The sequence below is a fragment of the Manihot esculenta genome, chromosome 6, assembly GCF_001659605.2.
Source record: "Manihot esculenta cultivar AM560-2 chromosome 6, M.esculenta_v8, whole genome shotgun sequence".
Lineage (NCBI taxonomy): Eukaryota > Viridiplantae > Streptophyta > Magnoliopsida > Malpighiales > Euphorbiaceae > Manihot > Manihot esculenta.
In genome coordinates, this window is record NC_035166.2 from 22,062,039 (window position 1) to 22,080,178 (window position 18,140).

The following is an 18,140-nucleotide window of genomic DNA, read 5'->3' on the forward strand; positions in this document are numbered from 1 at the left end:
TCAGCAATCCTCGGACAGTTAATGCAATGAAGGATTTGGTTACTAGTTACAAGTCGAACATTTTATTTTTGATGAAAACAAAAACTCTTAGTTCTCGTATATAATTTTTTCGGAATTTTTTCGTAATTTTTTACATTTTGATGGTTGCTTCTCGGTCAATAGATAAGGATAGACAAGGATTTGGATGAGGCCTTTTGTTAATGTGGAATAGTCATGTGTCTATTTATGTGGTTGACTTTTCTTCAAATTTTATTGATTCGGTTGTTTCGAAAGGTAATATTTAATGGAGGTTTACTGGTTATTATGAGTTTCTGAAATCGCAACAACAGCGTCAGTTTTGGAACCTTATTCGAGTTTTATCTTATAGAAGCTCTCTTTCGTGGTTTTGTTCGGGAGACTTTAATGATTTATGCCCGAGAGATGAGAAATAAAAAAGAGCATATTTGCCAAATTATCTTATGCATGTGTTTAGACAGACACTTAAGAAGTACATTTGCTAAATTATTTTATGCAGGGATTTGATTTTGAATGATCGTAAAATTTTGATAGACTTTAGAACTGATATTTGTGTTAGATAAATTCATTGTAATGCTACTATAACTGCTCATATTTTGACTAGAGAATTTATTATATATAATTATCTTTCTGTTTGGAATGAAATTTATCTTTATTTGATAAAATTTTATTAAGTAGTTTTGCTTAAAAAAAATATATTATTATAAAATTATTGATAAAAGTAAAAAAATTAAATAATAATATAAATAGTAATTTATAAATATATTTAATAATATAAAATGATAATTTTATAATCTTTTAATTATATAATAATAATAAATATATTTGGTCGAACATTAAAATAATATAATTTAATTAAAAAAATAAAAATATAAAATATAATTATAATATAAATAAAGTATAATTTTTTGTAATAAATAATAATGATAATATTATAAATTAAATAAAAGATTTTATTTGAGAATAAAATTAAATTTTAAATTTTTTTTAAATTTTATTTATTTATAATGAAAAAAATAAAAAATATTTCATTAATTAAAAATAAAAATATTTTAATAAATTTTTTAAAATATAAAAATTAATTTATTTAGTAATACCAAAAACTTAACGGCACTATAATAATTATAAATAGAAAATATTCGTAGTTAGTGTGCGAGATCAACAAAGTCCCTTACCTCCACGGGCTTAGCCCAACCCTTTATAAATCCGGTCAGACCTTTCCGTTTCTATTTTCTCCCAAACTTATCTGACTCTAGACAAACACTAGACCTGCATAATTTGTACAGCCGGTGGTTCGTATTGGCGCCCGCTTCGCTGCTGTATACATCTCGTCTTCTTGACGTCGTATTCTAGGGTTGCAGGATCAATTCACAGACGGAAAAATGTTAATGCAGTTGCCTCGCTTGACAAACTCTCTCAGAGATCCATTCGACGTTGATCAAGCCTATCTCCAGCGCAAGATCATCCTCCAGAACCGCCTCAAGCATCGCAAGTAATTATAGTTAGAGAAAGAAAGCCTTTCATTCTTTTGTCATCCGGTTGGTTGGCTAGAAAACGCTAGAAAATATAGTTAAAACACTGGTTCTGATTAGTTGAGAGAGTCGTAATTTGGAAAACAAAACTTTTATTGGACTCAAAGACTTATGAGATTGAGTTATTATTGAGGCAGGAATTACAGCGCAGAAAATTTAGCCAAATGATTTTGCTGGATTATTTTCCTATATTCTGCGGATATATTTTCGTTTAATCAAAATTCCAGGATTTTTATTTAAAGATATATCTTCCATTTCCGTAGGATTTATGTAATCCTTAACTAATTCTTTATAGGCAGGAAGTTTCCCTATAAACATGTGATGTTTAGACACTTTTTCAGACAATAATAACCATTTTCTCGCAATTTTGATTTCAAAAGTCTGCGGAAGTTGGTAGGATTTTTACTTTTCCCAGGTTTTAGTCTATGGTGCTAATGCCAAGCCGTCCCCCTCCCCCCCCCCCGCTTACCAGCTGCGAAGGCTGTTATTATTTTTTCTGTAGTACTTTTCTTTTTTCCATTAACAATGTAGCGCTTCAGCATTTACTGAGTTCAAGAATTCTTACTGATTTCGCCTGCTAATCTCTCTAAAATGCTAATTAGTTGATTTTTTTTTTTTATTACTTATTGGGTGATTTAGTACTGCAAATTCACTTAATGAATCGGAACTTGCAAGGAAGATAGTCTATCGATGGGAAGAAGGTATATAACACATAAAATACCCAATCATTCGTTGTATTGTTTAATAAAATGATTTTATAGTTAGTCAGAACTTGTAAAACAGCATCAACTGAAGTGACACAAGCTTACAAGCAGTTCATTGGGGGAGTAGTGGACTTAATAGATGGAGAGGTACCCTCTGAAGAGTTCCGTGAAGTGGCACTCACTGCCTACCGTCTATTTGGTGGACCAGGACCAGTAGAGGAAGATAATGATGATTCCAGTATTCTCAAAAGGAAGTAAGGATTTCCATTTGGATGCTTTATCATCTTTTGGTTTTGATGCATATTGGATTCAGTATTGGGAGTGAAATTTTCGTTGCTGTGATATGAATTACTTATGGCCCTGTTGAAAACTTAAAGAAGTTGAGTTAAGAGTTGGCTTCTTCACTATATGGAATGGGTTAAAGTCTCCCTATAGGATATGCTTAGGAGAGGGAGTTAAATGGCAAGTGAAAATGGAAACATGATTGTCATGTAGATCACATGTCCCATTTTCCCTTCCCTTAATTTTCCTTCTTATCCAAACTGAGCCGTTGGCCTTATAAAAAGGGGAAAAAAGGAAAATTGAGATGGCATTAGGACATGAGTTCAAAGAACTATCGAGTTTCAATACCTCGATATTTGTAATGTTGCCATTGATAAATGAATGTTATGATGTTGATCCTATCACTATGATTTAACTTTTCATATTGATCAAACTATGTGTTAGTGGAACATAGCATGATAGCACATATATAGTTATGTTATATGTCAAATTTATGTTTGTTAAAGTGTTCTTTTGAATGTAAAGACATTTTGCTTTTGTTGGATGTTTTGTTTTCAGTAGATAAATGGTAAGATGGTGACAAGTATTCAGGAATTATGATTGCTGTAAGTAATGTTGAATGCAGGTCAGAATTGCAAAAACTTATTGGTCATGCAGTTCTAGATGCTAACATCCAGAGAGTTGCCACTCTAGCACAGAGGCTTTCCAGTTTGCAACCTACCAGCCATGAGTCTGCACTTGTTTTAGAAAGCCATGTGAATGGAAGCGACAGGGATCTCGAGTTTGGTGCTGATCTTGCTTTCCAAACTCCAGCCAGATTTCTAGTGGACATTACTTTGGAGGACGAGGAGGATGCAGAAACCACGGGGCCTTCTTTGTTTCAGGATGGATGGCATGATCATAATGACTATGGCCATAATCATTCTGCTGCTGATGGTGGGAAATTCAATTTAAGTTGGTTAAGAGATGCATGCAACCAGATAGTAAGAGAAAGTACTTCTCAGCTTTCCCAAGATGATCTGGCGATGGCTATATGCCGTGTACTTGATTCAAATAAACCTGGCGAGGAGGTAATGGTTAATAGTTAAGATTCTCTGAATTTGTTGATGTCAACTTTGATAATGTATATTATCAGAATCAGTTTCTTAATTCTTATTCTTTTTCTGTTTTTAAGATAGCCGGTGACTTGTTGGATCTTGTTGGGGATAGTGCGTTTGAGATCGTTCAAGACCTTATATCAGTAAGGATTTAATTACTATAGCTGCTTGTAGCTTTTTGATGTGCTACCTATCAAGTTTACTCAGCTAATGGAGTCTTATTTTGCTGATCTGTAATTTGAGATGCTATTTTGAGGGATGTAACTTCATTGTTTCAGAATCTTACAAAAGGTTCAATAAATTATTTTTGATTTACTGATGGTTTCGTCCTCAGAACTTCACATTCCTTAACAAATATTTGAAGTGTCATTATTTTCTTGAACTATTTTCATTTCTCTTTGTTATTCACACATGGGTGCACATACATGCATGTGCAGTGTGCACAGACACATATTGATTATTGAATTTCTCAAATTTAACAGTGTTTATATTTCAGGTGTTATCATTGAGGTTTCTTTTGTTTTGCAGCATCGAAAGGAACTTGTTGATGCAATCCGTCATGGGTGGTCAGTACTGAAATCAGATATGACAGTGTCAAGCATTCAATCACGTATGCCTAGTTATGGCACCCAGGTATTAGCAATATAGTCCTGTTTGCGTGTTTCTAGGAACTCTAAATTTCACCAAGAAGTCACATCCCAGCTTCTGTTGTAGGTTACTGTCCAAACAGAATCTGAAAGGCAAATCGATAAACTTCGGCGGAAGGAGGAGAAGAGACATAGACGTGGAACAGAACATGGGGTTGATAATGATGCTTCAGCTGCAAGTTTTTCTTCTTTACTTCAAGCCAGCGAGAGGAAAAATCTTTTGGATGATCTGATTGGCTCTGGCGCAGGATCTCATTCATTATCAATAACTGCTCTTCCTCAAGGTACTATAAGGAAACATTACAAGGGCTATGAGGAAGTTGTTATCCCTCCAACACCAACTGCACAAATGAAACCTGGGGAAAAGCTGGTAATTCATTGTGATATAAATTTATCTCAATCATGATTGATTACCCAGTAATTCTGTGTAATATTTTGCAATTTATATTGATTTTGAAAACGGACAAACATATATCGTGATACATGACTAAATTGACCCGGTAAATGTTTAAAAAAAAGAAGAAATAGAATTGGTGGCAAAATAAGATGCTTGTTGCTTTTACTTTCTTTCATTGTTTCTGGAAAAAATTCTGTTGATTAATTGTTTAGAATCATGTTTAAAGTGAAAAATTATTTTATTCATAAGGACTAAGGAGGAAAAACAGATGCATGCCAAGAATGAATCTCCTTTCCAGTCAAATTGCTTTTTTTTTGTTATTTTGTCCTTCTAATAACTTTCTGCCCTGTTGATTTGCATTTTGAGATTCTAGCATCAAATTAGGGTTAGGAGTAGTCCATCTTTCCCCTTTTTTTGGTAATTCAAATATGCTATGGAGAAGTCAAATAATTGATTTATACATGTGTGCTTGAGCTAGTTTTTAAGAGTGTATGCTTGTTATTTTCAAAGGCCAACTATATGAAGGTATTGAACATCAGTTATCTCATATAAGCTAATATTGTTTTATATTTTATGATGGATGGTTAAGTTTTATTGTCTTAATTGCTATAAATAAAATATTCGTTGGGAGAAGTGTTATTGGCATACTCAGAGTAAATTGTGGACTTGTATGATTTCATTAGGTATAGAGTTCTGTAAACATTGAGTATAGACTAGGGTAATGGCTGTTAGATCTCCTATTCAGAAAATAAAAAACACACTTTTATATATGTTAGTTTGAGGGGGTATTAAAATTTGATTCAAAGTAAAATATTTTAGTCATAGGAAATGACTTTTTCAAATTGCAATTCTTCAACATCTAAAATGGTGCTTTACAAAAAACTTTTTGTTCTCCCAACCACAATCCCTACTGAGCCTAAATATCAACATTACATATCTTATTGGTTGATCTGTGATGGATTTTCAAAGGGTTGATTCAGTTTTTTTCAATACACCCTTGTGATTTGGCAATTGTTAGAGGACACTAGTGTTTGTGGTGCAATGCATATTATCGCTATTACAGTCTATTTGAATAAGTGTGCAACTGTGGAGCAAAAGTGGAGGAGAATAAAAAAGAATGGTGGGAGGTCGGAGATCAATAAGAAAAAAAGAGGTGAGGTGGGGCTGTCTTTCGATGAAAGGGAGTGACAATATTTGAATTTCTAGATCTTTGCTACTTCGAGGAAGACATATGGGCAAGAAGGGGAGGCATAAGGTGGAGAGGGGGGGGGAGAGGGGGAACCACTTGATGTGCTATTAGATTTATGGGAAAGATGTATCAGAGGAGGTGCAAGACTTGGTGGCAATGAGAATGGACTGGTATCAATCTAATAGCACATCAAGTTGGTTGGAGCATTGTTACCTATGAGGAAATTATTTTTATCAAGTAGGATTTTGATTCATATCCGGGGGTAGATAATTCAATTCAGTAGCTATCCAATATGCTTGTATCATTCTATTTAGTTATAGCTTATACAAGTATCAGTATCCTCTCATTACAATGTATGTATCAGAAGTAAAGGGGGGAGATGCAAGACTCGGTGGCAATGAGAATGGACTGGTATCAATCTAATAGCACATCAAGTTGGTTGGAGCATTGTTACCTATAAGGAAATTATTTTTATCAAGTAGGATTTTGATTCATATCCGGGAGTAGATAATTCAATTCAGTAGCTATCCAATATCCTTGTATCGTTCTATTTAGTTATAGCTTATACAAGTATCAGTATCCTCTCATTACAATGTATGTATCAGAAGTAAAGGAGAGAGAGAGAGAGAGAGAGAGTGTCTTACAGGTGCATTTACAGGAAAGACGTATCAAAGGAGGTGCAAGACTTGTGGCAATGAGAATGGATTGGCATCAATCTGATTGCACATCAAGTTGGTTGCAACATTATTATCTATTAGGAATTTATTTTTATCAAGTAGGGTTTTAATTCATATCCGGTAGGAGTAGATAATTCAATTCAGTAGCTATCCAATCTGATTGTATCATTCTATTTAGTTATAGCTTACACAAGTATTAGGATCCTCTCAGTACAATGTATGTATCAAAAATAAAGGTAAGCAAAGTGTTTATCTCCACTAAATCGAGATTGAGATTGTCTCTAGCAATTGAGTCTTGTGGTGTTAAGAGCTCCCTCTTTCGAGCTCTTTCATTCCATCCTTTCACCATAAGTTCTTCTAGGCGAGGCCAAAATCGCAACAAGGGAGAGGCTGTCTCAAAGCAGGAGAATTTCCGTGTTAATTGACCTATGACTGAATCTCTTGCATGTGAGCTCAAAAAATTGTTATTAGAAATTTAGAATCGATCGTCATGGGTGAGTCAGCAGAAGCACATGATTATATATAATCTCATTTGTGAGAGGCACAAGCACAAATTGAGGGAAAAATTGCCCAATTTGAGTCATGTATGGAGGCTAGGCCTGCACAATTAAATTTGTGAAATGAAACTTAGCTTCAAAACTTGTCCAAACAATTGTTGGAAAATTTTAAAAATTCCAGTCGAGAAAAGAGTACACATATTGTTAGCTGCACCCTAAATTTTGCTGAATGAGCTCTAAATTTTAATAAATTGAAAAAGTTAAGTGAAGTTAATTTTATCATTTTATGAAAATTTAGAGTGTAATCAATAAAATTTAGAATACAGTCAATAATATGTGATTAGTTTTTTTTTTTTCCAATAAATTATCGATAATATGGCTAAATTAATTGTTATGATTTCTATAAGTTCAGGTGTTAAATAGATTATAATTTTAGTTCAGGTATTAAATAGATTATAACTTGTGTTAATCCCAACTAGTATAGGGTAACCTATGTGTGTATATATATATATATATATATATATATATATATATATATATATGCGTGAATATGCATATAAACGTATATATATGTAAGTGTGTATTTTTAATATATCTCTCTATATGCATGTCTGTGTGTGCATATATTTTAAACACAACTTAAAGAAATTTTATCTCATTAGATATACAAGATTGTAATGATATTCTATTAAATTCTTCAGTTAATGAGTAGTTATGCCAACTCTGTAGAGCAATTCATTAAAACAGTGGTCAATTTGGTACTATTCAGTTATTTAAAAGCCTTCGTCGTACAAAATTTCTGTAGTTTGAAGTTCTAGTCTCCTCATATTTTATTTGTCATATGGAAGAAGCATTATACATGTACAGGGAAGGTTAATCCCTCTGCCAGAAGGGGCCTCTGAATCAGATAAAAAGCTACTTTTGGTTGATGAAAATATTTAGCTATTGTGGTCTATTTTTATCATTGTATACAAATTCTATCTCTGTCTTCACATTGTGTTTATTTGCAGGCTGCCTTTCCGGGAAGGCTGTTGCTATTCAATTACTATGCTAGTTAATCTTCGTTTTTTTTTGTGCTATATTTTTTTCTTATGATATGTGTCAGATTGAGATAAAGGAGTTGGATGATTTTGCTCAAGCTGCATTTCATGGATACAAATCATTGAACCGAATCCAGAGCCGGATATTTCAAACTGTTTATTACACTAATGAGAATATACTTGTAAGTGTTCTATTTTGTGAATGCACTAGCATTTCGCTATATGAATAAATTGTCTGAATCATGTATGAATGATCCATAAAATTATATTCTTTGCTGAGTTACAAATAGCTATGCTTTACCCCATCAAGTTTTCATGATTTCAAGTAGTTGATGAATCTATCTTTTTTTCAATCTCCATTATGTCTTCTACTTTTTTTTTTTTATATTAACTACCAAGCAGTAGATTGGCATTTACACCTATGATGACAGCTTCAAATCTAGTTGTTTGCTTTTTTTTTTCTTCTATCCTACCATAGCATAAAAAATTTAGATGTGCAAATTAAATTATGTCAACTGAATACAGGGAAAAAAAGTCTTAAAATTTAGAATTATGAAAAAGAAAAGAGAAAAGAACAAGGGAAGGATTTACATGGTGCGACTGCAGAGAGCCTATATCCACAGACACAAAATCTCAAAAGGGTTGCATTGTATTCACTTGTGTATGGTTATGTCTTGTTCACTTGTGTATGTTCTACAGTACATAAACTCTATATTTATGATGTAGGAATATATGGAATGCTATCAATAATATATGATTCCTGATCTTTTGGTAATCAATCTCATGATTTTGTCATAATCATGAGATTCCCATAAGTCACTTGTAAGGTTGTTCATTATGAAAAATTTTGTTGATTTTAACACTCCCCATAATTAATATTTTTCAAAAATCATGGATTTATTGTCATGAACTCTCCCCCTTTTTTTTTCTTTTTCCCTTTTTCCTCTTTTACTATAGTGAAGAGATGAGGTTCTTTGACATTGGGATTCCGCTTGAAGAGGTTTGGAGGGTCATTGGTCCTAGATTTTCAAACCCAAATCTAGGTTATTCAAAGCCTTTGGGACTTGAAGCCCAAAAGTAGAACAAAGGAAGAGCAAAACAGAGGAGGACAAGAAGATCGACATATAGAGTAGGGACTTAATCCTTCACTTTGATAAAAGAGTAGAATATAGCAGGCACTTCATTCATTGGCTCTAATAAAAGAGTAAAATAGAGTAGAGAATTTAACCCTTGGCTCTAATGAAGAAGAAGAATAGCAGGAACTTTAACTTAGACTCTGGTAACATGTTAAAATTTAGAATTATAAAGAAGAAATGAGGAAGGAACAAGAGAACGATTAATATGATTTGACTACGGTGATCTTCTTTGAGGGGCACAAAACCTCAAAAAGATGATATTATATTCACCTGTGTATATTTCCATAGTACACAGAACTCCATATTTATTATAGAAGATACATAATATATATCGAATGCTATCGAGAATATATCAGTCCTAATATTTTGGTAATCATCTTAGGATTTTTTTCATGATCATGAGATTCACGAAAATCACCCGTGAGATTCTTTGTTAAGGAAAAATCTCATTGATTATAACAAGAAGAAAAGAAAAGAAAAGAAAAGAAAAAGTAGTGTGGCAGTGGGGACTATGCAATTAAGAGATCACAGCTGCAAAGGCAAAAAGTTTGTGAGCCATTGCAGTTGCAAATGGCTTAGTAATGGTGAGAGAAGGATGAAGCAGCTGCATTTGCATGTACAAATATTTGTAACTGAAGTTGAGAATCCTGATGGATTTATTATAATTTTTGAATGTTTTGGTGCTGGATTGATTTTGCTGACAATGGAATTTGGCCAGATTGATTACTTGTTATCATGCATGCAATTGTTTTCAGATCACCATATGTGTGTGAACTTCTGGGTAAAAGGAAAGCTTTTAGCTTGTCTTAAATTTTTTCTATGTATTTGCAGGTATGTGCACCAACAGGAGCTGGCAAAACAAATATAGCTATGATTTCTATTCTGCATGAGGTATGCAATAAATGGATTATGTTTTGGTTCCTTTTTTTGTGAGGTCACTTCTCCCATGTATGAGATGCTTTGGGATGGAATGGAGAGCTAAACTACTAATCATAAACCTGTGTGTAACTCTGTATTTTTTTGTGAGACCTTAGGCATACTGCTTAGAATTAATGGTATGTACATAGTTGTTACAGGCACAAGGGTCCCTAGAGCCTAGTGCCTTTGAGAGGTAAAAACGAAGAACAAAAGAGATAAAATTTAAATGAACTTCATAGAAACTCAGGATTACCATATGTTGTAAGACAACATCAAAAGTTAATACAACTTAATCAATGTGTACTTCATTTAGGATCTAGGTACTGGAATTTTTAACTTCAGTAATCCATACTGAGGTATATAAAAGAAACAGGAGGAACAGTTCTTTTCTCTAAATTTTCTTTTCTTTTCTCTTTTTCCTTATTTTTAATTGAAAAATATTTGCAACACATATCTTGTCCTTCTTTTTCTTTCTTTGTTGCTTTCAGTTTAATTGGGTGTTGTTAAATTTGGGTCAGACCTAACTCACCCCAAAAGCTAGCTCAAGGGGGAGGAGTGCCTATATCCCATATAAGGGGCACATTACCCCTTTTCACAATCGATGTAGGATTCAACACACCCCTCACGCCCAGAATTTTTACTGGTGCGTGGCACATTTATGGGGCGCTCAACATCGGATGGGGAGGCTCTGATACTATGTTAAATTTGGGCCAGGCCTAACTCACCCCAAAAGCTAGCTCAAGGGGGAGGAGTGCCTATAGCCCATATAAGGGGCACATTACCCCTTTCCACAATCGATGTGGGATTCAACAAGTGTTAATAGTTAATACGCAATGATATATATCAATATTTAGATCAAAAAACATAACATATGAAAAAAGATTGTGGCAATTAAAATATAATAAAGCAACATGTAAACCTGAAACATTTGTTGTGCATTGGAAAAGGGATTTGGGTGTTACATCTAGCTGGAGAAGAAAGAAGCCAACAGCTGTAGTTGGTTAATATTGGAGGGAACAGTTATTTAGTTAGTTTTGGGAGGGGAAGTTGAGGAGACTGTTATGACAGTTTTGACTTATGAGAGAGTAATTGCTGTATAAATAGAGAGCAAAGCAACTGTAATATCATCCAAGAATTACAATCCATGGTACTCTCTATTCTCTCTCAATTTCCTCCTGAATCTTCTATCTCTGTTCTCCCTTTTCTTCTCTTTTTCTTCTTCCTCTTATCTTCTCTATTCTTCTCTCATTCTCTCCAATAGTCTGATTAGGGTTTTCTTGTGACAGTGTGCTTGGCAATAGAGTGCACTCCTCAGTTAGGTCGTATGTTTGACAATTGTAGAGGTGCTAGACCTAAGGCTTGTTGATGCTGATGCTTATAACAACTATGGGCCTATAACACCTCTTTTAATTTCAATGCTTAATATTGTTATATACGCGTGAAAAACTATCCCTAGTGTTTTGTTTTATGAATTTCGGATTTTCTGACTGCAATTTTCTGGTTGTTTGGTACAGTTTCTCTTATGGTGTCTGCTTAAAAAATATGGTTTATCCTATTGATGTCACCCATGGTTTTGTTGATATAAATTTTCGCTCCTGTTGCGAGAGACACATTTTGTTTTAAATCTTGCTTCTATAATATTGAGTAATAGAAACTAGAGTTCATATTGTTAAAATTTTAGGAATTTATATTGTTAATGGAATTTCCAGATTGGACAGCACTTCAAGGATGGTTACTTGCACAAAGATGAATTTAAGATAGTTTACGTTGCTCCTATGAAGGTAAACTTTTCATCCATTATGGTGCCCACCTCCTTTATTTCCCGGTCTATGAGTTTTTGATTTGATAATTGCCCATCTCTTATGATGTTCTTGCTAGGCATTAGCTGCGGAGGTCACTACAACATTCAGCCGTCGTTTATCTCCACTGAATATGGTTGTGAGAGAACTTACTGGGGACATGCAGCTCTCAAAGAATGAACTTGAAGAAACTCAGGTTGCCTCACTCTCACCTCCGCCTTCCCACTTCTTAGTTATGCCTTCTTATCATGAAATGACAGCATGTGTGCTACAACTAATGGTTTCCCTTTTTCAATTTATCTGAATAAGATGATAGTGACAACACCTGAGAAATGGGACGTCATTACTCGTAAGAGCAGTGACATGTCACTTTCAATGCTGGTGAAGCTCTTAATTATTGATGAAGTGCATCTTTTGAATGATGATAGAGGCCCTGTGATAGAAGCACTTGTTGCCAGGACTCTGCGCCAGGTAAAGTCTTCTGAATGCATGCGCCAGGATTTGCATTAGATTCAGTCAGATCCACTGGCATGATCCCTTGCAATTAAATTTTACCTAAATATGTCGGTGGTTGCAGAACTAAGTAGTTCTTCACTTCTTGCACTTTTTTTCTCTCATGACAGGTAGAGTCAACACAGACAATGATACGTATTGTAGGACTTTCAGCGACTTTACCCAATTATTTGGAGGTTTTTCTCTATTATAAATCACATTTGCCCTTTTGTTTTGTTTTTTTTTTAAACTGAAATGTCTAAATTTTGATGCCTTTCCTCTTGAATGTTTCCAGGTTGCTCAATTTCTTAGAGTGAACCCAGATACAGGCCTCTTCTTCTTTGATTCTAGTTATCGTCCTGTGCCCCTTGCACAACAGTACATTGGAATTAGTGAGCCGAACTTTGCAGCTCGCAATGAGTTATTGAATGAGATTTGTTACGGGAAGGTACACAAATGTTTCCATCTGGACAACTTCTTATGTAATATGTGTCTTAGATTGGCATTTTTGGAGAGTGATGATATTGTTGGTTTTTTTTTTTCTCCCCCTTTCCGTTTTAGGTTGTAGATTCATTGAGGCAAGGCCATCAGGCAATGGTTTTTGTTCATTCGCGAAAAGATACAGCTAAAACGGCTGCCAAATTAGTATGCTTCTTGGCACACATCCTAACTTTTGATATTTATGTGTTATTGTGTGTAAAATGCATATGCTGTTGATGTGTTCTTACCACTGAAAAATAAGAACAAATTGACATGGAGAGAATTTAAATAACATAGGACTAACAAAGAAGAAATTTGTATAAAAATTTAATCATCGAGCAACTTCAATATTTGTAGAGCTGACATAGTCACCAAAATATAGAAGAGAGAAGATCAAAGGTTCAGCTCAATCAGACTGAGGTTGATATCAATATGCATCATTAAATATTTTGCAAAATATATTAAAATTTTTTTATAGGTTACCCATTGTTAAAAAGTAATAAAATAAATGGGACTGCAGTGTAAGTTGACATGTTGCTTGGTAGTGCTTCCCACATCTTCCATGCAAGAGGCAAAGGGTTGGAATACTTGCTTTTGAAAGTTTGTGCTTTTGGCTGATTATCATTGTCTCCCTTCGACTGATCTGCACCAGAAAGGATCTATGGGTACTTCAGTTTTCAAAAACCAATGCCAAAATAATTGTACACAAAATATTTGTGATCTGAGAATACCTTTTTCACTTGTATTTTTTCGAATGAAAGTTACCGATCTCTGCTTCTAACATTTATTTATAGAGATTTACTGTTCTTATTTTGTGATGAATTGTCTCTAAAATCAATTTAAGTAAATAACCTCAATCAGAAAACTAAAATTAAATAGGAATAAGACACAAAATTCAACAAAATTGCATCTAGATTTATATCCTGTCCATCCTGAAAAATTCTATTTTGTTTCGGTTAAACTGAGTCAAGACAAGGGATTTATTCCTTCATGTTTTTTCATTTGGAAGGAAATCATTTTTGCAATTATAATATTGTAGTGTACTAGTGTTAAACAAGGACTCCATCTCCTCTAAGACCTTTCTCATCCAAAAGTATTCATTTCTTTCATAGTGATGCTGTAACCAAGAATTACCACTCCTCCAAGGAGTCTGGTTCCACGAGTTCCCTTTATTGCTTTTCTTTAGGAGTTACCACACAACTCTATCCACAGGGGTAGCAGCTGTTGGACTCACAAACAAATCCCGTATCCATACTCATCCCAATTATGAACCTTCGGGTTTTGCTATCACTTTTTACGGTAATCAAGAGGAATTTTAAGGCCATTGAACAACTTTATGTGGTTTAATCATTTGACCTATAACTATGAGCAGAGACGATAGCAAAAGGTCTTATAGGTAACTGGAGATTTCAGAGTATAGTTTAATCATTTTGCTAGAACATTAATCCTTCAACTCTTCTATTTTGCAAGGTTCTGTTAGATGTATGGAATAGAAGTACTATTCTTTTAATGGTTCAATACTCTTCTAAATTGTATTTATCAATATGTGTCCCCAGAAGGCTTGATACACTTGCACACCTGCACAATGCTACACCAACACAAACACGTGGAGAGTGTTTTATGGGGATGGTTTTCTTTGTTCTTATAGTTCTTGGCATTTTCTCTTTGAACAGGTTGAGATTGCTCGGAAGTATAGTGACTTGGAGCTCTTTAAAAATGATGCACATCCACAATTTTCCTTGATTAAGGTGACATTATCCTCCTCTGTTCAGGCCCTGGAATATAAAAGATATGTTGGTGGAATTACTGTTTATTGATATCAATAATTTTCCAAATTTATGTATTTCAGAAAGAGGTTGTTAAGTCTAGAAACAAGGATGTTGTTGAACTGTTTGAATTTGCTGTTGGCATTCATCATGCGGGGATGTTACGTGCTGATAGGGTTTTGACTGAGCAACTTTTCTCTGATGGACTCTTGAAGGTAACGCTTATCCAGCTTAATGGCTTATCATTCGGTTGCACATTTTCCTTAAATTATGTTATTTCTGTTCCAGGTGCTTGTTTGCACAGCAACTTTGGCATGGGGTGTGAATCTGCCTGCTCACACCGTTGTGATTAAGGTTGGTTCATAGTATTGGATCTGAAATATCTTGATTGGGTAATTATTACAGCAGTTGTTTTAATGTTGTATAGAAAAAGCCGAAATAATGCTTGATGGATTAGTTATTAACATATTTTACCCTCATACTCACAGTGCTTTTTTGCTTGACATTTGCAATTCACAATTTTACTGTCGGTTCTTTTCTTCAGACTGTAAGAAGTATGTAGTATTTTCCTGTGCCAAAAATAAAAAAGGTACTCCAGTGGAAGACTAAAACTTTTGACCTTCTGTTGCTGAAACACCTAAAATTGTGATCTGTTAAAATGGATTTTCAACAAATTTAAAAGATCTTAACTAATGTATCTTTATCTAGATATCATATTTGGATTATGCTTAAGATTGTTTCTTGAATGCTGATTAGTTTCAGAAACAGCAACAGCACATAAAATTGTCTTCATAACCAGATACGTAGTAAGTACGGACAAGCTTTAATTTGCTGTTCTCCTTAAATTCATTACATCTGTTGTAATCCTCCAGGGGACCCAATTATATGATCCTAAGGCTGGTGGGTGGCGAGATCTAGGCATGCTTGATGTTATGCAGGTTGAACTCTAAATTTTTTTTGAATACTTCTAAACACCTACTTATATTTGTTGCTGGGCTTTTCTCACTGTTCTTATCATGTTAATGTTTAGATCTTTGGGAGGGCTGGGAGACCTCAATTTGACAAGAGTGGTGAAGGCATTATAATCACATCTCATGACAAACTGGCCTACTATCTTAGATTGCTGACAAGTCAACTGCCCATTGAAAGTCAGGTAATTACTAGTTTTTGAATTTGGGAGGAAATCTGAAGAGTGTTAGATGTATATTTTTCATCTGCAGAGTTTGATTTACAAAATATTTTTGAATGTCAAGCTGGATTACTAAGAGATTTTGACTTTTCCCTTTTCAAGGAGGACCATCTATCTTTTGAAGTTTTGATGCCTTCTCCTATTCCTGGGAATGCACCAACTATTTAGATTTCTCAATACTAATTAAGAATGATCTATTTGGTTGCTTGAAGGGAGATCAAAATATTTAGACGGCTTGAATACAAATTATGGTCTATGATATACTCTGATGCTTGAAGCCTTCTCTTTGTTTTCTGCTATTCAAATATTCATTATGTGTGATGAACTTATTTTCTGAATTATTATGATATTGTGTCTGATATTGGATTTTTCCAAGTATAATAAAGGCTTTGATCTCTCAATTTCTCGGAAAAGTTCAGTTACTGCATTGGTGGAATTGCTTATCAGTGTGTTTCAGATTTGTACAGCTCTAAATGAGTTGCAGCTTATTCAGAGTATAAAATAGCTTGTTATTTTAATCATGACATTAATCTTTTGCTTATCTTGTACATTTTTACAGTTATTGCGTATTTCATTGATTGTGCTTTGCAACTTCCTATTACTTCCATGTTGTTAACAGAGGTTTCATTTTCCCCATTTTTTATATATGGTGTTTCCTTTGATTTTGCAGTTTATTAGCTCCTTAAAAGATAATTTAAATGCAGAAGTAGCATTGGGTACTGTCACTAATGTCAAGGAAGCCTGTGCATGGCTAGGGTATACCTACCTTTTCATCAGGATGAGGCAGAATCCCTTGGCATATGGCATTGGATGGGATGAGGTATCATACTTTTTGCTGATTTGCAGTCCTTTAATTTCTTGATATGACCTATTTAACTGACAAAGAATTTGTCCTATTCAACATTGTTCAATTAGTTTTACCTCACATTCCGCACTCTTAATTCCTTAAAAATCAGAACAACTGGTTGCAGGATGAAGTGTTTTAACCATTCTGCAGAAATGGGGAGCCCCATAATTTATGAAGTATCGTGATGTATTGGGTTTGTTGGTATTGTTGCTTTGCTATGAGGGATCCTTCCATTCAATGCTATTACAGAAGCATGAAATAACTAAATGTTTTGATTCCATATGTGCCATGAGCTATTCCTAACTGGCAAGTGCAAGTTGCTTTTGCAGATCTCTTTTTTTGTTGAACATTGAGCCTCAGATCTACAGGACTTGGAATATTTCCTTTTTTTTTTTTGCCTATTTTATAATTGTGAATTTGGATGGTCTTGATTCTCAAGGGCTTCTCTGGATGTATACCTTGTTTCTTTTGAATGCTTACACAACATCTTGTATTTTTCAGGTTATTGCAGATCCTTCTTTGAGTTTAAAGCAAAGATCTTTCATAACAGATGCTGCACGTGCACTTGACAAAGCTAAAATGATGCGGTTTGATGAGAAAAGTGGAAACTTCTATTGTACAGAGCTTGGCCGCATAGCAAGCCACTTTTATATCCAATATTCTAGTGTTGAAACTTACAATGAGATGTTGAGACGCCACATGAATGATAGCGAGGTGATTCCAAACTTTGAAATTGCTGTTGACATCAGTTTAATTGGTGGTTTAGTTTATTAGGGTATTTCTTGGATTATTCGGGTTTCCCTGGAGAAAGATAACCTGATGACTTAGAGAATGAGGATTGTCATAAGTGCTTTAGAAAGCTATATAGATTTGTCTGTATGCTTTAGGATTTTCAATTCCTCCCTCTAGCCCTGTTATTCATTGTTTGCTTATTCAATTATCTTGATGGTTTATTGCTGCTACTGTAGGTTATTGATATGGTAGCCCATTCTTCTGAATTTGAGAATATTGTTCTTAGAGAGGAGGAGCAGAATGAGCTTGAGATGTTGTTGCGCATGGCATGCCCTCTAGAAGTTAGGGGTGGTCCATCCAATAAACATGGAAAGATTTCAATTCTCATTCAGGTTTTAACTTTTCTTAATGATATCTTCCGGGGAAAGAAGCGTAGCATTTAATGTATGATCTGTTGCTTTTGTAATTCTGCAGTTGTACATATCTCGCGGCTCGATTGATTCTTTTTCGTTGGTCTCTGATGCTGCATATATAAGTGCAAGCTTAGCTCGAATCATGCGTGCATTATTTGAAATTTGTTTACGCAGAGGCTGGAGTGAGATGTCTTTATTCATGTTAGAGTATTGCAAGGCTGTAGATCGCCAGATTTGGCCTCACCAACATCCACTTAGGCAGTTTGACAAGGATCTTTCGGCCGAAGTTTG

At 34.4% G+C, this 18,140-nt stretch overlaps 1 protein-coding gene across 3 annotated transcripts in view; it reads left to right on the forward strand.

Annotated features, from left to right (window-relative positions):
* The first annotated feature begins 1,225 nt into the window (after positions 1–1,225).
* LOC110617908 (DExH-box ATP-dependent RNA helicase DExH14) overlaps positions 1,226–18,140 on the forward strand; it is a 52,435-nt gene continuing 35,520 nt past the window's right edge. The window contains exons 1-24 of one of the 3 annotated variants that reach the window (XM_043957225.1): positions 1,226–1,507; positions 2,187–2,248; positions 2,331–2,505; positions 3,144–3,603; positions 3,708–3,773; positions 4,159–4,263; positions 4,345–4,647; positions 8,143–8,259; positions 10,045–10,104; positions 11,841–11,912; positions 12,010–12,126; positions 12,240–12,401; positions 12,554–12,619; positions 12,718–12,870; positions 12,984–13,067; positions 14,576–14,650; positions 14,752–14,883; positions 14,957–15,022; positions 15,541–15,606; positions 15,699–15,821; positions 16,528–16,677; positions 17,206–17,418; positions 17,673–17,828; positions 17,911–18,135. In XM_043957225.1, the coding sequence (XP_043813160.1) occupies positions 1,398–1,507; positions 2,187–2,248; positions 2,331–2,505; positions 3,144–3,603; positions 3,708–3,773; positions 4,159–4,263; positions 4,345–4,647; positions 8,143–8,259; positions 10,045–10,104; positions 11,841–11,912; positions 12,010–12,126; positions 12,240–12,401; positions 12,554–12,619; positions 12,718–12,870; positions 12,984–13,067; positions 14,576–14,650; positions 14,752–14,883; positions 14,957–15,022; positions 15,541–15,606; positions 15,699–15,821; positions 16,528–16,677; positions 17,206–17,418; positions 17,673–17,828; positions 17,911–18,135 (3,318 nt within the window). In that variant the 5' untranslated portion in view covers positions 1,226–1,397. The remainder of the gene's footprint in view (positions 1,508–2,186; positions 2,249–2,330; positions 2,506–3,143; positions 3,604–3,707; positions 3,774–4,158; positions 4,264–4,344; positions 4,648–8,142; positions 8,260–10,044; positions 10,105–11,840; positions 11,913–12,009; positions 12,127–12,239; positions 12,402–12,553; positions 12,620–12,717; positions 12,871–12,983; positions 13,068–14,575; positions 14,651–14,751; positions 14,884–14,956; positions 15,023–15,540; positions 15,607–15,698; positions 15,822–16,527; positions 16,678–17,205; positions 17,419–17,672; positions 17,829–17,910; positions 18,136–18,140) is intronic. The other 2 variants (XM_043957223.1, XM_043957224.1) reach the window with 2 other exon arrangements.